The 19,331-nt window shown below is 34.9% G+C and overlaps 1 protein-coding gene and 1 pseudogene across 1 annotated transcript; one reads left to right on the top strand and one right to left on the bottom strand.

Annotated features, from left to right (window-relative positions):
• Positions 1 to 6,219: 6,219 nt before the first annotated feature.
• Positions 6,220 to 7,260, top strand: LOC129562797 (olfactory receptor 4K15-like). The gene has a single exon (XM_055436237.2). It carries the CDS (start codon positions 6,286 to 6,288, stop codon positions 7,258 to 7,260), a length of 975 nt encoding a protein of 324 aa, XP_055292212.2. The 5' UTR covers positions 6,220 to 6,285.
• Positions 7,261 to 18,344: 11,084 nt separating this feature from the next.
• On the bottom strand, positions 18,345 to 18,975 carry LOC148776722 (olfactory receptor 11H6-like; annotated as a pseudogene).
• Between the last annotated feature and the right edge of the window lie 356 nt (positions 18,976 to 19,331).

Here is a 19,331-nt window from a genome sequence, read left to right as displayed (position 1 = left end):
CCAGTTGAACATGATAACAACAAACTAACTGTCTTGCAAAGTAGTGGGCTCCTTGTGACTGGAGAAAGCCTTCCCAAAAGTTGGTGATCATTTATAAGACTGTATGATGTCTCGAATGATAGTCAGAAAGTTGGGGGTCAAAAAGCTTACTCAGGAGTTTGAGTGATAATCAAACAACATTTTGTTTTCATATGTACCACTTAGTTGGTTGAAGTTTTTTTTCTTTCACTGTTAAAATTATTATGTAAAATATAATTATTCCCACTGCAGGATGACTTCACAGTTTTATAAAGGGTGATATTTCACTTCTCCAATGAGATCAGTTTCCTGGCATCCTGGTAATATAAAATGTCATATCTTAGGATACTGCAATTATATGATTGAAAGAAAGAGGAGCAGAGCCTGCACTACGTTGGCACAGAACCTGAGAGGCTTAGCACATTTCAGTGCAGAGACCAATTTAAAATCATGTCAAGAGTCTATTGAAAATGCATTCAACATGAAAATTCACAGGTTAATGGAAGATTAGAAGAATCAGAGAAACAAGGACTGGGAGAATTATTAGAACGTGTAAGTATCATAAGTACATTTTGAACAGGTTTGCTTGGAATAGGGAAATAAATAGTAAGCTGTTTTCTAGATGTAAAATTGACAACTGGAATTCAGCAAAAGAAAGTCACTGTTGTCTCAAACTGGAAACCCCATCTAAAAGAAGCAAATTTCTGTTCTTTTCTCTCTGCATATAACATAGACACTCCTACTGCACTGGTTTAGGGATAGCCCTGATAGGAACAGGATTAAAATTTGACGAATTGAGGGAAGTGTGTTATAACCATTATCCATGCCTTCTTTGCTCCTTTTACACTTTATAGTCAAAGGATATTTAGACACTAATAGCCTGGTGGGCTACAGTCCCTGGGGTCAAGAATTGGACACGACTGAGGACTTCACTTCAGTCTGTATTTACTGCCTATCAAAATTTACCCGGAATGAAGACAGGAATTGCTGTCCTTTATTGCATTTTGCTTTCAATCTTATAGGAAAGTAACTTTTATAAGATACATTATGGACAGTAAGAATTATGCCTACTCATGTTCTCAGAGTTCCATTGATTCATTCTAGAAGTATCAAACTTCACCTAAAACCAGGAGGGAAAATTTATTTTATGATGGCTTTGCAGTCTGAAAATATTTTTATGCCTGAGATTTATTGGCAGTGAGAAAATATATAATTCATCAACTAAAATGCTGATGGACTTTCTAAGGAAATTCTAAGAAATTTGAGCGATTTTTCTGAAATTCACGTGTTACCATTACACAACTGCCTCTACATTTCTAATTTTAAAGAAATTAAAATATCCTTGGAGATTATTTCGTCTTATTTTCTAAGCTAATAAATGGAAGAAGATTATTTATATATACTAACATGTGCCTATCTAAATTATCAAAAAACAATGAAAAATATTATATTGACCTGGTCTGTAACACTTAATAGTAAAGTCAATATGGAGAGGATATTCTAGTTACTGCTTTTGTTTTGAAAAGTAACTGACAATTCTGTTGGGGAGATGGATATTATATAAAATAAGTTTCAGGAAATTTTTAGAGATAAGACAATCTGTACAGTAGATAATGAGTGATAACACTTCCTTGTGTAACATTATAAAACTCGGGCTTTCTTCTCTCTTCAGCTCCCATGCCTGCCCTTGGCCCTCTACCCAAACCTTCTCTCTGAGTGTCTATTATGTTCAGCATACATATCTCTCATCCCTCATTACTATAATCTCCTAATGTCAAATCCCCAATTAGTTTCTAATCATTGCAAAGGCTTTCCTTCTATCTGTATGCTGAAGTCAATGATGTTTCAGAGTGTAAATGGTTAGAGTGAAGTCTTAGAAGACCTGTAGTCTCTATTTTGGCCTTTCTGTAAAGGCTTCTGCAAAATTTTGTTTCACTTGTAGATACTACAAGGCATAGCACAAGGAGGGAGTTGTGCTGCCTTAGACTCTTTATTCAGTCAGAAGAGCAGAGAAGACAATTTTTCTCTACCTTCTTCTTGGATCTTCTTAGGTTCTGTGTCCATTTTATCTATTAACAAATATCTGAATACCTGACCCTGCAGAGTAATTGATGCCTAAATTTCTTTGATGAAATCATCATGATTTTATCTTTTCTTTTTTTTTTTTTAACCATATATACTGTTTCCATCAGTGTAACCAGTTAATTTTTTTTTTTTTTTTTTTACATTTAAGCAATTTGCTCTCTGGGGATATTTTCTTTTTTCTTTTTTTTAATTAAAAAACTTATTTATTTTAATTGGAGTCTAATTACTTTACAATATTGCTTTGGTTTTGCCGTACATTGACATGAATCCACCCCGGGTGCACATGTGTTCCCCATCTTGAACCCCTCTCCCTATACCATCCCTCTGGTTCATCCCTGTGTACCAGCCACGAGAATGCCGGAGAATCATAGGCTATTATGGTTAAATAAGTATAGTTCTCATCTGCCTCCTTTTTTCAAAGAGAAACTGAGTACCCGAAGGGTTGTGTGATTTGTCTAAAGTTTGGTAAGATAGTGGAAAAGAAGTAGAAAAGATTTTATCCTAGGCTAATGTTCTGTCTATATCATATGATACCTTTGGATGTCTTTTCTTGATGTGCCTTTCAGGCTATTTTAAAGCCTATAATTTAGAATGGTTTGCTTATTCAAGTCAAGAAAATATTAGTAGATATAAAATACATTTATAGCTACTAGATATAGTTATTAGATAGAAATAACTAATGAAAGTAAGAATCACCTGCTATGTACTTAATTGTGAAAAAAAAGTGTACCGGAGTGACTTTCACTTTCACTTTCCTATATGATGCCTATGTTTGAGAATATTATCACTAATGTTTTCATTTTTGTGTGCTCAGTCATGTCCAAGTCTTTGCAACCCTATCGACTGTAGTCCTCCAGGCTCCTCTGTCCATGGAATTTTCCAGGCAAGAATACTGGAGTGGGTTGCCATTTCCTTTTCAGGGCATCTTCCTAATCCAGGGATCAAACCCATGTCTCCTACATTGGCCGGCAGGTTCTTAACCGCTTGAGTCATCGGAGAAGCTCCACTAATATGGTTAAATCTATTATATTGTTACAGGATAAAATGTCTGATTCAATTATATGAAGATCATACATATCTCTGAGGAGGGAAAAATTAATATGTACTTTAAGGGGAGTAGGAAAAGAAGGAAGAATTTTAAAATTTTTCTAAGCATTATTTTGAGAAAATGATTAAATTTCCAGACAATTCAGGAACTATACAGATCTAAATTTCATGGAAATAACTATACTTGATTGTGTTTCCAAAAAATAAAATTTGGAGTGCATTTGATTAATATTTCTGACTGAAATGCTTTCTGATCATAAAAAGAAGGCTTACATGAAAAATTATATCTGGAATGTTTTGACTTCCTCCTGGTTATCAATATTTTAACTGTTTGATTAATTCCATTCATATCTCTGGAGGCTATGTTGGAAGGTCACATTTCCCAAGGATATGTGGCTGGAATGTAGGTCAGGATTCAATCTTCTTTATGTGACCTTTAGTGAAGTTTTATTGATTTTTATTTCTAGAAGTCTCTACAAATTGCTGTGATTGCCAACATATTTCCTTATCTACTGCTATCATAAAGAAAAGCAATGTAGCAACAACTAGGCTAAATTCTGCACAACATTTGAAAATTTATTTTCATCACTTCTTTGCTTCTTTTTACTACCTCTTTTACCACTCTCAGATTCCTGAGAGCTCCAAGTGCTCCCCCAGCTACGAAGGGCTTCTATCAGGATACAGCATCCAGCCCTGTCCCACATCCTTGGAGACAAGTCCACCCCAGGTTCAGGCACTGTGCCTCCTAACCTTCTTTAGAAGTAAAGCTGTTTTATGGCTCATCATCTGAGGGCCATGTCAGTTTTTCTTGGTAAATTGTGCCTGACAACTAAATCCTTTCCAAGACTTAATGACCATAGATAAAGATGTGTGCACACTCTTCATTTTATCTTAGATAAGAGGCAGCATTTTATTTGTGTCTTTCTGAGGACCATACAACAGTGAGGGAACAGGAAAGGAGAAGAGCATGGAAAAAGTAGACAGTCAAGAAAGTTTCTGATATTCTTTCTAACTCTAACTTTAAGCTGGTAGAGTTTATTGGCATCTGTAAATTATACTCATGCCTACTTTATCTTACCTATCAGGCAGAATATTTCAACAATAAAAAGTATTGGAGAGAGGCTTTATTTCATAATATTTAGGAAATGGAGGAATCTGCAAGCCACCTAGCAAAAACTCCTATGATTTCACGAATTCACTCTAAAGTATTAAAAAAAAAAATTTACATGAGCCCATCCAGTAGAGTAAACTTGTTCTTTGAAAAGTTAGATAACACCATCCTTGAACAGGCATTATTGTAAGAAAGAAAATACTCTGATATGAAATAAGACATTATTAAGAATGCTCACATATACATGGTTTCTACACTTGATTAAACATTTATCATTCATGAATTTTTTTTTTACCAAACATTTCCAGTGTCTCTTTCAGGATAACATTATTCTCAATGTTTTATTTCTGAGAATAATGAGCCCTGAACAATTAAATGACTTGTTCAATGCCATACAGCTGCCTGAAGATACAGTTGTGATCTTAACGTAGAATATTTTCCCAATAGGTTTATGCTTCCATTATAGTATAGTACTTTATTGGGTATAAAAGTAGTATCTTTTTATTAAGTGATAAAGCTATTCTTATTTCATTTAATAAAGAATGTACTGGAGATTCATAGAAAAAGAAGGTCCATCACCTTCTTTAAAAGGAGTAGGGATTATAATATTAGTAAAGAATTTTCAGGAGGGAAAGTTTTAAATCTAACTGCTCTATCACCATCCTACCTAGCTCAGTGTTCTGGGAAAAATGGACAGTTAAATTATTATAAATAAGTTTACTAAAAATAAGAATGGATTTATATTGCAAAAAACTTAGAACTTTGTTTGCCCCAAATCTTCATCCTGCATTCTTAAGAATGGAGGTATTGATTTAAGAGCTTTTCTGAGGTCAATGAGCTACTCTGTAACAGAAGAGGAAATAGATATAATCTATATGTTTATCCTTCACAGTTTTTTCCCCCCGTTGGAGCAAAGATGAGAAAGCTAAACTTTCTTCCTCTTATGTCCATAGCCCCCTATCATAAGAGAAAAAACTGAAAAGATGAAAATATTCATTTATTATGCAAATCTCAATGATTTATGACATAAAATATACAATCATCGTCCACTAATGCTGAGTTGTGAAAGATTGTTTCTGAAGAAGCCAATGCCCCAAACTATCTTACTAGCAATGAGAAAAGAATTTTAACTGTTACAGCAGGAGGAGGTTTTTAGAACCCACAAGGGAAAGAAAAAGAAAGTCCCCTTTTTTCTGGACATCCTAAGAAGCCATTCAACTGAGTCAAAATCAGACCATTACTAGTAATCCAAAAGCCCCTCTAATGTTTCCTTCTGTCCCTTTAATCCCATCAAGGAAAACTGCTATCCTAGCTTCAAATACTATAGACTTGTTCATCTGTCTTTCAACTTCATTTAAATAGAGAAATAGAGCATTTACTCTTTCGTGTTTAATGTCTTTTGCACATTAATTTTGTGAAAATGTATTTCCTTCTTGTAGCAGTTCACACATTTGTCTCTTTTTAAGAGTTCTTATTTTATTTAGTGAAGAAAAAATGACATTTTGTCTCTGTAGATAATAATAGTGGATTTCTGAGATATATAAACAGCTTTTCAGATATTTATTTATAACACTCACTTGTAAATCTCATTTGCAAATTAGCTTACTTAACTTACTAAACTTAAGCAATTAATAAATCAGCTGGTTGAAATTCTCTCCACCAACCTGCCAACCACCACCCTCCTCTTCTAGAAAACTTTTGGTTCAATATCCCATCCTGACTCTGTTCTCCTTTTGATTACTAGATCACTGTCTCTATTTAGACATGTGTGAGGTCTATGGACATGAGTTTGGGTGAACTCTGGGAGTTGGTGATGGACAGGGAGGCCTGGCATGCTGTGATTCACGGGGTTGCAGAGAGTCGGACACGACTGAGCGACTGAACTGAACTGAGGTCTTACAAGTACATTTGAGTAGAAACTAGTCCCTCTAACTGAACTGGAAAATTAAATCATAGTTAGTTCATTCACTGATTTCTATTTCTCTCCTATTCAAGTGACTGAAGAGAAGTCCTTTGCAAAGTCAATGAATGAGACAAATCATTCTCGGGTGACTGAGTTTGTGTTGCTGGGTTTATCTAGTTCCCAGGAGTTCCAGCCTTTCTTGTTTCTAATATTTTCACTGCTCTACCTAGCAATACTACTGGGAAACTTTCTCATCATCCTCACTGTGACCTCAGATTCCCGCCTTCATACCCCCATGTACTTTCTGCTTGCAAACCTCTCTTTTATAGATATATGTGTTGCCTCCTTTGCTACCCCCAAAATGATTGCAGACTTTCTGGTTGAGCACAAGACTATTTCTTTCGAAGCCTGCCTGGCCCAGATTTTCTTTGTTCATCTATTTGCTGGTGGTGAAATGGTGCTCCTTGTGTCCATGGCTTATGACCGTTACGTTGCCATATGCAAACCTCTCCACTACACGACAATCATGAGCTGGCGTGTGTGTATTACTCTGGTCCTCATTCCATGGTGTGTGGGTTTCATCCATACTACTAGCCAGCTGGCATTTACTGTTAACTTGCCTTTTTGTGGGCCTAATCAAGTGGATAGCTTTTTCTGTGACCTCCCTTTAGTGACCAAACTGGCCTGCACAGACACTTATGTTATCAGTTTACTAATAGTTGCAGACAGTGGCCTTCTGTCTTTGAGTTCCTTCCTCCTATTGGTTCTTTCTTACACTGTGATACTCATCACAGTTAGGAGCCACTCTTCTGCTCGCACGGCCAAGGCCCGCTCCACACTGACTGCTCATATCACTGTGGTCACACTCTTCTTTGGACCATGCATCTTCATCTATGTGTGGCCCTTCAGCAGTTATTCAGTTGACAAAGTCCTTGCGGTGTTCTACACCATCTTTACTTCCATTTTAAACCCTGTTATCTATACTCTAAGCAATAAAGAAATGAATGCAGTTATGTCAAAACTGAAGAGTCGCTATCTGAAGTCTGGCCAGGTTTCTGCAGTCATAAGAAATGTTCTTTTCCTAGAAACAAAGTAAATTTATAGAACTGTTATGACCACTGTAGCCTGTGGCTAGACATTTACAAATTGAATATCTGTGATATCAAAACAAATCATTTTGACCAATGAGGAGGACTGATTAACTTGAATTAAAGAGTAATAATGATTCAAAAGACATTGAATGAATTTTACTTATTTTTATACTTTCTTCCTCCAAATGTGTCCTTTTATTCCTTTTTTTCTATTTCCTACTTTTTATTTAACTTCTTTAAGATACAGCCTTATTTTGGCATTATTTTGAGAGAGGGATAACTTAGGTATGGCATTGGGTTTTTTTTCTTTTTGCAGCTTGAGTCAGTTGTAAAATAACTTAATGTAGCTTTTTGCAATGTGTATTCTATAGTATTTCTTTCATTTGGTGAAATTTTAACTGTTAATGTTTATGGCATTGTGCTTTGTACCATTTATTAAATAAAAATTAAAAAAAAGATACAGCTTTTGAAAACATTAAGAATGGAATTTATATTTGAGTGGTAATTAAACTGTATATTTTCCCTCTCAAAGTAGTACTGCTCAGATGCCAGTTTTGGAGTAATAATAGGTACATAATACTTTATCATAGAGATAATAAATCTATTTGCATATATAATATATGATATACCTAAGTAATAATGCATTTCTCACTGTACTATGTAACTGACAGCTTGAAGACAATTCTTATTGTCTAGTAAGGTGTAAAGTGGCCTGGTTGTACAACAGAAAGCATTTATATTCAACACTTTCACAAATCCTTGTTCAATGTTGTAGCTTAATATGCACTATTTATGGAAAACAATTCAGAGGATAAATGTGCCAGTGTGTTCTGTGTTTGGTTATCTTAATTTCTGCTTAATACTGATAAAATAATCTGGAGAATTTCAGTGATGAATTACGGTTCTCTACCTCTTGTCTTCACAATGATGAGAGACTGACTCTAAGATAAAACGCACTCTCTCCCCCAGGTCTTCATGATTCCTGTACTTTCAGATAGGAGTTAAAGCCACTCAGTCGTGTCCAACTCGTTGCAACTGCATGGACTATGCAGTCCATGGAATTCTCTAGGCCAGAACACTGGAGTGGGTAGCCTTTCTATTGCACAGGGAATCTTTCCAACCCAGGGATCAAACCCAGGTTTCCCACATTACAGACAGATTCTTTATCAGCTGAGCCACAATGGAAGCCCAATAATACTGGAATAGGTAGCCTTTCCCTCTCCAATGGATCTTCCTGACCCAGGAATTGAACCAGGGTGTCCTGCATTGCAGGTGGATTCTTTACCAACTGAGCTATCAGGGAAGCCCTTCAGATAGGTAGGGTAGTTTTCAAATAGATACTTGGTAGAAACTATCATATTTCTATGTGGACATTTTCTTCAGTTAACATCTTATTTTTATATTGCCTAATGTATGTCCAGAAAATGACAGAATCCTATTTTAAGGCCTTAGGAATAGTCATGAATTTATCCCTCCCCAATTACTTACAAAATCAATATTTTTTTAGGATTTCCTACTATATGCTATTTTGGGTTTTTTTCTCTTGTATTGTACTTTTATGTAAAAAACAAATGACATATCATTCCAAAACAGTACTAATTGCAACTGAACTGACACTGTATAACCAGAAACGTGGTAAGAATTTTATGTCTTTTAAGCTTTAAAATACCTCTATAAGATATTCTTAAAGATAGAATAAAATAGCTTAAAATCAAGAATACTTTATCCCACAAGATTATCATTTAGATTTGAAAAAGAGATAAAGAGGTGTACCAATAAGCAAAAGCTAAGAGTTCATAACACTAACCTTGCTGACTCATTGGAAAAGATCTTGATGCTGGGAAAGATTTAGGGCAAGAGGAGAAGCGGGTGACAGGATGAGATGGTTGGATGGCATCACTGACTCAATGGACATGAGTTTGAGCAAACTCAGGGAAATAGTGAAGGACAGGGAAGCCTGGCATGCAGCCATTCATGGGGTCACAAAAAGTTGGACATGAGATAGCAACTGAACAGTAACAAAGCAAAAAAATAAATATCCAGGAATAGACATAAGAATATTATGAAAGGAAAACTCTCATTGATAATAACAAAAATATAGTTAAGGAAGTAGATCAATCACTTTTAAAGCTATTAGGAAGGTTAAAAGACAAAAGTAGTAAAAGTGTCTGTAATTATAATAAGTAATTAAGGGATTCAGACATAATACAAAAAGATGAAAAATATGATGTCAAAAACAAAACATAAATGTGAGGGAGTAAAAAGCAAGGTGCTTAGAATGCATTCAAACTTAAGAAATCATCAACTCAAAATATACCTGTATAGAAAATACTGTTATATATGAACCTCATGGTAATCACAAACCAAAAAAAATAATAGATACATACACAAAAAAAGGAAAAGGAATTCAAACAAAACATGAAGACCATCATCCTATCACAAAAGAGTAGAAGAAGAAAGGAACCAAAAGCCACTATAAAAACAATCCCCAAACAATTAACAAATGACAATAAATACATACCTATTAATAGTTACTTTAAATGTAAATGGACTAAACGCTTCAATTAAAAGACACAGAACGGCTAAATGGATAAAGAAAAATAAGACTCATCTATATGCTGCCTAAGAAGACACAGTTCAGATCTACACACACACACACAAAGTAAGGGGTTAAAAAAAGTATTCCATGCAAATGGAAACAAAACAAAAACTGGAATAGCAAAAGTTATATCAGACAAAATTAGACCTTAAAACAAAGGCTATAACAAGAGACAGAAAAAGGACATTGCATTATGACAAAGGGAAAAATCAAAGAATTAACAATTGTAAATATAGGCATCTCGCATTACCCACTCGATGGACATGAGTTTGAGTGAACCCCTGGAGTTGGTGATGGACAGGGAGGCCTGGTGTGCTGTGATTCATGGGGTCACAAAGAGTCGGACACAACTGAGCGACTGAACTGAACTGAACTGAACCTGCCTGCCAATGCGTTTGATCCCTGGGTCAGGAAGATCCCCTGGAGGAGGGCATGGCAACCCACTCCTTTTTTCTTGCCTGGAGAATTTCCATGGACAGAGAAGACTTGTGGGCTGTAGTTCATAGGGTTACAAAGAGTTGGGCATGACTGGAGGGACTTGGCATGCCCACATGCAAGTACATAGAGCAAATATAAACAAACAAAAAGAAAGAAAAATAAAATCCTCAGTAATAGTAGGGGAGCTTAACACCACAGTTTTATCAATGAAAAGATCATTCTGACAGAAAACTAATAGGGAAACACTTGTTTTAAATGACATATTAGACAATTAGATTTAATAGATATACATAGAAAAGTCCATCCAAAAGCAACAGAACATACATTCCTTTCAAGTGCACTTGGAATAGTCTCTAGGATAGATCACCTTTTTGGGCCACAAAACAAGTCTCTACAAATTCAAAAATATTGAATTCATATCAACTATGTTTTCTGACCATGACCCATGAGATTACAAAGAAAAAAAAAAAAAGCTTCAAAAACCACACACATGGAATTTTCAAGGGGGTCATTGAAGAAATAGAAGAGTACACTAAAAAAAACTTGGAGGAAAATGAAAATGAAAACATAGCAATCAAAATCTATGGAACCTGTGATGACGTAGAGGGGTGGGAGGGAGATTCAAGAGAGAGAGGATTTATGTATACTTATTGCTGATTCACTTTTTTGTACTGCAGAAAGTAATACAACATTGTAAAGCAATTATACATCAATAATAAAAGAAGTAAATAAGTTTGATCTGTTCTGTTCAGTCACTCAGTTGTGTCCGACTCTTTGCGACCCTGTGGACTGTAGCCTACCAGGCTTCTCCGTCCATGGGATTCTCCAGGCAAGAATACTGGAGTGGGTTACCGTTTCCTTCTCCAGGGGATCTTCCCGACCCAGGGATCGAACCTGGGTCTCCCGCATTGGAGGCAGACGCTTTAACCTCTGAGCCACCAGGGAAGCCCAAACAAAGTTAAAAATACATTTATGGGATGTAGGATGAATGATTCTAAAGAGAAATGTTTACAGTGGTATAAGAATACCTAAGAAAACAAGAAAAATCTCAATCAATCCTTACAAGTAAAGTAACTGAAAAACAAAAACAAACAAAATGCAAAGTTAGTTGAAGGAAGAAGATAATAAATGCCAGAATGGGGGAAAAATGAAATAACTACTGAAAAAAATAGATCAATAAAGGTAAAATCTGGTTGTTTGAAAAGAAAAACCAAAATTGATAAACAATTAGCCAGACTCATCAAGAAACAAACAGCAGTCATAAATAAATAAAATCATAAATGAAAGCTAACAAATACCATTAAAAATACAAAGGATCATACGAGAGTATTATGAATGATTATATGTTAATAAATTGGACGACCTAGAAGAAATGGATAAATGCCTGTAAATGCATAATCTCCCAAGACTAAATCAGGAATAAATACAAACTATGAACAAATTGATTACCAGTAATAGAACTGAATCAGTTATTAAAAATATCTCAGCAAATTTTAGGGCTGGAGGGCTTCACAGGTGAATTCTATCCAAAGTTTAAGGAAGAGTTAGCACCTATAATTCTCACAATATTTCAAAAATTGAAGAGAAAGAAACACTTCTTAACCCCTTATAGAAGGCTAGCATCAACCTCAGACACCAAAAAAAGACAAACACTACAAAAAATTATAACCAATATCACTAATGCACACAAATGCAAAATTTCTCAGCAAATATTAGCAAACTGAGTTTAAGAACACATTGAAAGCATCATACATCATGATGAAGTGAGATTTTCCCCAGAAACACAAGGATGGTTTGCTATCCACAAATCAATGATTTACTACATTATTAAATTAAAGAATATAAACCATACGATCATCTCAATACACACAGAAAAAACTTTTGACAAAATTTAACATCCATTTATGGAAAAAACTCTGCAAAATGGATATAGGAGAAACACACCTTAACATAATAAAGGCCATATATGTCGAGGCCACAGCTCACATTATATTCAATTGTGGAAAGCTGAAATCATGTCCTCCAAGATCAGGAACAAAATAAGAATGCCACTCCTGTCACTTGTATTCAGCATAGTATTGGAAGTCCTAATGACAACAATCGGACAAGGAAAGAAATGAAAGGAATTCAAATAGGAAAGGAAGAATTAAAACTGCCACTGTTTGCAGATGATATAATACTATCTACAGAAAATCCCAGATGATATAATACTATCTACAGAAAATCCTTAAGTCTCCACCAAAAAACTCTGGAACTAATAAATAAATTCAGTAAAGTTTCAAGACACACAGTACTATATAGAAACATATTGTGTTTCATAAAATAATAACATATCATTGGAAAGAGAAATTAAGAAAATAGTCATTTAAAACTGCACAAAAGAGAATAAGATACATAGAAATACATGTGTTTAAAAAAAATGTGTATTCTGGAAACTATAAACCATTGATGAAAAAAACTGAAGACTATTATACAAAAACAAATGAAAAGATACATCATGCTTATGGACCAGAAGAATTAATATTGTTAAAATGATCATACTACCCAGGGAAATGTAAATGATGAGTCACTATGGAGTATTCCTGAAACAAATATACTGTATGCAAACCATATACAAATTTTTAAAAATTTAGAAAAAGGAAAATGTAGATAAATTGAAATTCATAAAAATTAAAACTTCAGAGGACATTTTAAGAAAGTAATGAAACAGTTTATAGATCAAAGAAAATATTTGCAAATCATATCTATGACAAAGGTCTTATATCTAAAATATTATCAACTTATATCACAACAATAAAAAGACAAATAATATAATTTTTAAATGATCAAAGTATTTGAGTATATGTTTTTCCAACCAAGATATACAAAGGGTCAATAAGCACATGAAAAGATGATCAACACCATTAGCAATTAGGGAAAATGCTAATAAAAACCACAATAAGATACCAATTCATACCTACCAACATGGCTAAAGTAAACAGGAAAAAAATAACAAGTGCTGGTGAGGATATGCAGAGATTTGAAATCCAAAGTACATACATTGCTGGTGTGATAGAAAAACTATGCAGTCTTTTGGGAAAACAGTCTGACAATTCTTGAAAATATTAAGTATAGAGCTAACCAATAACCCAGCAATTCCTCTCTCAGGGATATATGTTAGGGAAGTGAAAACATGTTCTTATGAAAACTTACTAATAACTATTCACAACAGCGTTATTCATAATAGCCACAAAATGGAAACAACTCAAATATTCACTAACTATTGAATGGATAAACAAAAGTGGTATGTCTATACAATGGGATGTTATACAGCTATAAAAAGGAATCAAGTAATGACACATGCTACAACATATGTAAACATTGTGATAAAGGAAAAAAAAACAGTCACCAAAGGCAAGTTATCATATGATTCCATTAATACTGCATCCAGAATAGACAAATACTCAGAAATGGAAAGTGGATGTCAGGATTAGAGAGAAGGGAGAGTGGGGAGTGACTGTTACTGGGAAGAAGGTTTCTTTATGGGATGAAAATATTCTGCTTGGGAGTAGGACACACTAGTGTCCTTGGGACAGTTAACGGAACAAATCTAACACATTCTGTCATCACAGTACCTGGGAGTCACTAGCCATTTCATTTGAACCTATAGCAGACAAAAATGGCATGTTAGAAAAAGGCAATGCATGGCTTAGCCTAAATAGAACACTATCAAAAACAATTCTTAAAATTAAGTGTATATAAAGTGGATAAAAATCAATGGCAAACATCTAGATCTAAAGAAAATTATCACTAAGTCTCATTGAGAAACTGGGAATAATTATAATAAATCAATTTTCATTAGAAAGTGAATACAGCTTGTCATATTTTAATAGACACAATAACATTTAATGTTGTTTTGTAAAATTAGCATGTATAATAACTATTGACTCTCTTGAAAAAATTTTGTAATAAATTTTAGTATAAGATAGATTGTATGCATATGTGTGTGATATTGGTAGCAAAATATTAACTAGCATTCAATCAGAATGCTAACAAGTTGACTATTAGCTTACTTGTCTGATTACTTTTGCCTGAAAATTTTACTATTAATGCAAATTTTTCTCCAATAAAAGAACAAATAAGCATAGCTTTATTAACATTTTATTACATTGAATTAGTTCTTCCTCCTCCTGAAAGTTATTTTTCTCCTTCAGCTAATACAGTTGAATATTAATACTTTAATTATTTGTTTTCCATATATTATTTCAGCTGTCAATGCAAGTTCTTCAAAGATTTCTTTTAGGCCTTTGATTAAATCTTACAGTCCTAAGTAGTTTTATTAGATCTGTCTTCATCTCTTTCTTCCAGAGATATACTGTAGATTCAGTGGCTGAGTAATGGAGTTAACATGGAATAGAACAGACTCAGACTTTTCTGGGTCTCTTGGATTCTCTGCTCTTGGACTCACACACAATCACAATGGAGCCATAGAATAGGGACGTCACAGTCAGATGGGAGGCGCACGTAGATAAGGCCTTAAACCCTATCTTCTGAGAGGGCCCTAAACCCAGCTCTGATCACCAGGGTATAGGCTGGTAATGAAGAGTAAGGTAGAGAACGTGATGACTGTTACAGGTAGCACAGATGATCTCAGTGACGGCAGTTGGCGTAAGGACAACTTTATAAGGAGATCTGGTTCACATAGGAAGAGATCAGTCTTACTGAGACAACAGAACTGGAGCAGAGAGATTAGGTGAACAGACAAGAGGAAGTACAAGAAGCAACACATGCAGCAGGCTCCCATATTGACAGAGCATCGTACCGTCATGACAGTGGGGTAGCGTAGGGGCCTGCAGATGGCAAGGTACCTGTCAAAGTCCATGGCAGACAAGGTCTTGGTGGTGCCCGTGGAGAATAAGTAGAACTTCAGGAAGCAGCCAGAGAAAGAGATGGTGTTGGTTTCAGAGAGGTTACTGAGCATATTGGGCACAGAAGGACATACCGCATACCACAGAGTTTAGGTTTCTAATTGAATTTCGTAAGTTTCTTTACACAACTGGAAGCATTTAAATTGTAAAATTCCCAAGAGCTGTATAACTTACATGATATTTTCTAGAAAGCCATGCCTCCTAGATAAGTACTAGATTCTTTTTAGAGTGGTGGCTCAGATAGTAAAGAATCTGCCTGCAATGCGGGAGACCCAGGTTCAATCCCTGGGTCAGGAAGATTCTCTGGAGAAGGGTACGGCAACCCACTCCAGTGTTCTTGCCTGGGGAGTCCCATGGACAGAGGAGCCAGGTGGGCTAGAGTCCATGGGATCACAAAGAGTTGGACACGACTGAGCAACTACACCTTTTTTCACTTTCAATCCTTTACCAGCAACATTCTGAAGGAAGATTTAAAGGATGAAGTCTTTGTTTTTTCCAGGAAAATACCTTTATTGGATTACTGGATTTACCTGGAGTCTAGTCGCTAAGGAATTTAGTGTGTTTCCCGTGTCTTCTTTTACCCCGAAGGATTTCCTCATGTGAAAGAAGTGAATGGATAGTCGAATAGTCACTGTAATTCCTTCTTATTCTGCATTAATAAGCACATGTTTTGCTGCAATTTGGTCACCATCAAAATTGCCCTTATTATAATTTCTTAACTATTTAGCCGTAGTAAGTCTTTTTCCTATACAATTTGATATTTTATATGATTTAAAGAAAAGAACTCTATTACCACACATTATTAATTATTATAGTCATTTCATTAATTCTCCATATTCCACAATTTGCCTATTTTCTTTTATATAAGTAATTTATTTCTCATTCTTTTTTCCTACCCTAAATAATGCTTGAAATGTCACTGAAAGGTACTATTTAATTATAAATTATATGAATAATTTATTTTAAAATGATTAGATCAAGATTTTATGATCTCAGGGACATAATCAAATAGATTCCTTTTGAAAATGTGTGATAGAAAGCAATCTTTTCAGGAATATCAAGATGGCAAAACAAAAAATAAGTAAGCATGCTGTGATTCATATTGCCCCATAAACTTTGTGACAGATTTGGATATGCCATAAAATACTTGAGAAACTTTTATTTTAAAGTAGTGATTTGGAGTTTGTGTTTGATCTCCGCTCTTAACAAATACCTATTAAAATATAAAATGTATATAAAGTTGGAAAAATCATCTATAACAAAAAATAAATATATAAATAAACATAGTAGTACCTTTTGTGACCTTCGATTAGGCAAAGATTTCTTAGATATGAAACTAGCATCACAAGTGATAAAAGTTAAAAAGATAAGTTGGACTTCATTAAAATTCAAAACTTCAAAGGGCAATCATAAAAGTAAAAATGTAACTCACAGATTGATAAAAGATATTTGCTAATTATTTATCTAATAAGTGACTTATATCCAGAGTATATGTAAAGACCTCTACAGTTGAGAATTAGAAAGATGAATAGGCTAATGTTTTAAAAATCATCAAGGATTTGAATATATATTTCCCAGTGAAGACATGCAAGTGGCCCATAAGCACACTGAAAGATAATCAACAATCTTATCATTAGGGAAATGCAGGTGAGCACCATAATAAGATACCTCTTCATATATACAAAGATAGCTAAAGGACAAAAAAAAGAAAGAGCAAACAAGTGTTGGTAAGGATACAGAGAAACTGAACCCCATACATTTCACACTATGCTGATATGATAGTAAAGGTGGCACAGTCACTTTGGAAAATAGTCTGACAGTTCCTCAAAATGTTAAATAGTTAACATATGACACAGCAATTCCTCGCCCTGGAGTAAACCCCCCCAAAGTGAAAATATACGTTCACACAAATACTTGTTCCTGTGTAACTCACAATAGACCAATGATGGAAACAACTCAAACGTCCATCAACTATTGAATAGACAAAGTGTGGTATATTCATACTAAGAAATGCTATTCAGCTATAAAAAGGAATAAAGTACAGATAAACATGCCCAGCAAAAATGAATCTTGTACACATGATGTTAAGTGAAAGAAGTTGGTCACAAAAGGTCACACATATTATATGATTCCATTTATATGAAATTTTGAGAATAAGTAAATCTATAGAACAGAAAGTAGATTAGTTGTTTCCAAGGACTGGAGAGAGGAAGGATGGGGGAGTAATAACTAATGGATTCATGGTCTTTTCATGAAATGAGGAAAATTCTGGCTGACAGTATGAGACACTATTGCTCTTGACATAGCTAACAAAGCAAATCTAGCAATTTCTGTAATCACAACAATACCTGAGGGTCACTGGCTGTTATCTCTAGCTTGTAGAATGCACAAATGATGTATCAGGAAAAGGCAGTATATGGTTTATTTTATAGAGAATTATAATCTTAATTATTTTTAAAAATTATTTTAAATGGAGAAATAATGGCAACCATCTGGATCCAAATTCTGAGTATTTAAACTAAATCTTGGTGAGAAAGTGGGAAGTACAAATATGATAAATGAACTTTTATAAAGAGGTTAATTAATTTTGTCACATCTTTAATATTGACATAGAAATTAAAATTTAAATGTTGTTTTGTAAATTTAGCATGACTTTTGACTTACCTGAGAAATATTAGTAATAAATATTTGATTATTGTGTTTACATGTATAACTGAAATGGTAACATCAGAATTTTAGCTAGTATTAAGTCTAAATGCCAGGAAGATGACTGATTATTTTTTCTTTGATTATTTTTATTTGAATATGAAAAAATTTTACTATTAATGTAAATTTTCTAAAACCATAAAAAAATGGACAGATGGCCACAGTTAATTTAATAAACATTTAATTACATTTGACTATGTTCTTCTCCCTCCCCCAAATATATTTGTCTAATGTGGTTAATTCAATTGAATGCTAAACTTTCAATCATTTATTCCACATATATTTCAGTTGCAAACACAAGTTCTTCAGAGATTTCTGCCAGGCCTCTGCCTAAATCTCACAGTCTTAAATAATTTTCTCAGAGCCTCCTTCATCTCTTTATTCCGGAGACTATAGATCAAGGGGTTGAACAGTGGAGTTAGCACAGAATAAAACAAAGTCACATATTTCTGAATCCCGGCTGGATTGCCTGCTGTTGGGCTCACATATACAACCATAATAGAGCCATAGAACAGAGACACTACAGACAGATGGGAGCCACATGTAGAGAAAGCCTTATGCCGGCCTTCTGCTGAGGGTACCCTAAACACAGCTCTGATCACCAGGGTGTAGGAACTAGTAATGAAGAGTAAGGGGGAGAAAATGAGGACTGAATTGCAGATGGCACAGATGATCTCAGTGACAGGAGCTGGCATACAAGACAGCTTTATAAGGGGTCCTGGGTCACATAGGAAGTGATCAATTTTATTGAGACAACAAAAGGGGAGTTGAGAGATTAGATATAAAGGCAAGAGGAAGTACAAGAAGCCACATACCCAGCAACAGGCTCCCATTCTGATGCAGCGTTGCACTGGCATGACAGTGGGGTAGTGAAGGGGCCTGCAGATGGCAAGGTACCTGTCAAAGGCCATAGCAGACAAGAAGAAGGTCTCAGTGGTGCCCACGGAGAAGAAGCAGCCAGAGAAGGAGATGGTGTTGGTCTCAGAAAGAAAGTTGACTAGCATATTAGGGACAGTGGAGGTGATAAACCAGATCTCCAGGAAGGAAAAATTGGCCAATAGGATGTACATTGGAGTTTGCAGTTGATGGTCGCACCTCACAGCACAAATAATGCACAGATTTCCAATGAGTGTCAGAATATATGTCCCAGAAAACACTGAGAAACAGAGGATCCCAATTCCCCAAGTATAAGGGAAGCCTAAAAGGATGAATTTACTCACAGAGCTAGAGCAATTCTCTACATGGGTATTTGTTTTTAAAGCTGCAAAAGAATGACAGATTTCCATATTAGAATTGGCCATACAAAACATTACTCATTAGAACAGATGACTTGCTTTGAGCCACATTACTTTGTGCTGTACTTAGTTGCATCCAACTCTTTGGTACTCCATGGACTGGGACCCACCAGGCTCATCTGTCCATGGGA

Source organism: Moschus berezovskii, chromosome 9, assembly GCF_049115385.1.
Source record: "Moschus berezovskii isolate FMDL1 chromosome 9, NW_MosBer_1.0, whole genome shotgun sequence".
NCBI lineage: Eukaryota > Metazoa > Chordata > Mammalia > Artiodactyla > Moschidae > Moschus > Moschus berezovskii.
The sequence above is the reverse complement of the archived record's forward strand: the minus strand, read 5'-3'. Positions and strand labels throughout refer to the sequence as shown.

Bases quoted from the DNA above. Each gene is read 5' to 3' on its own strand.
- LOC129562797 (XM_055436237.2), top strand. From the start codon at position 6,286: ATGAATGAGACAAATCATTCTCGGGTGACTGAGTTTGTGTTGCTGGGT.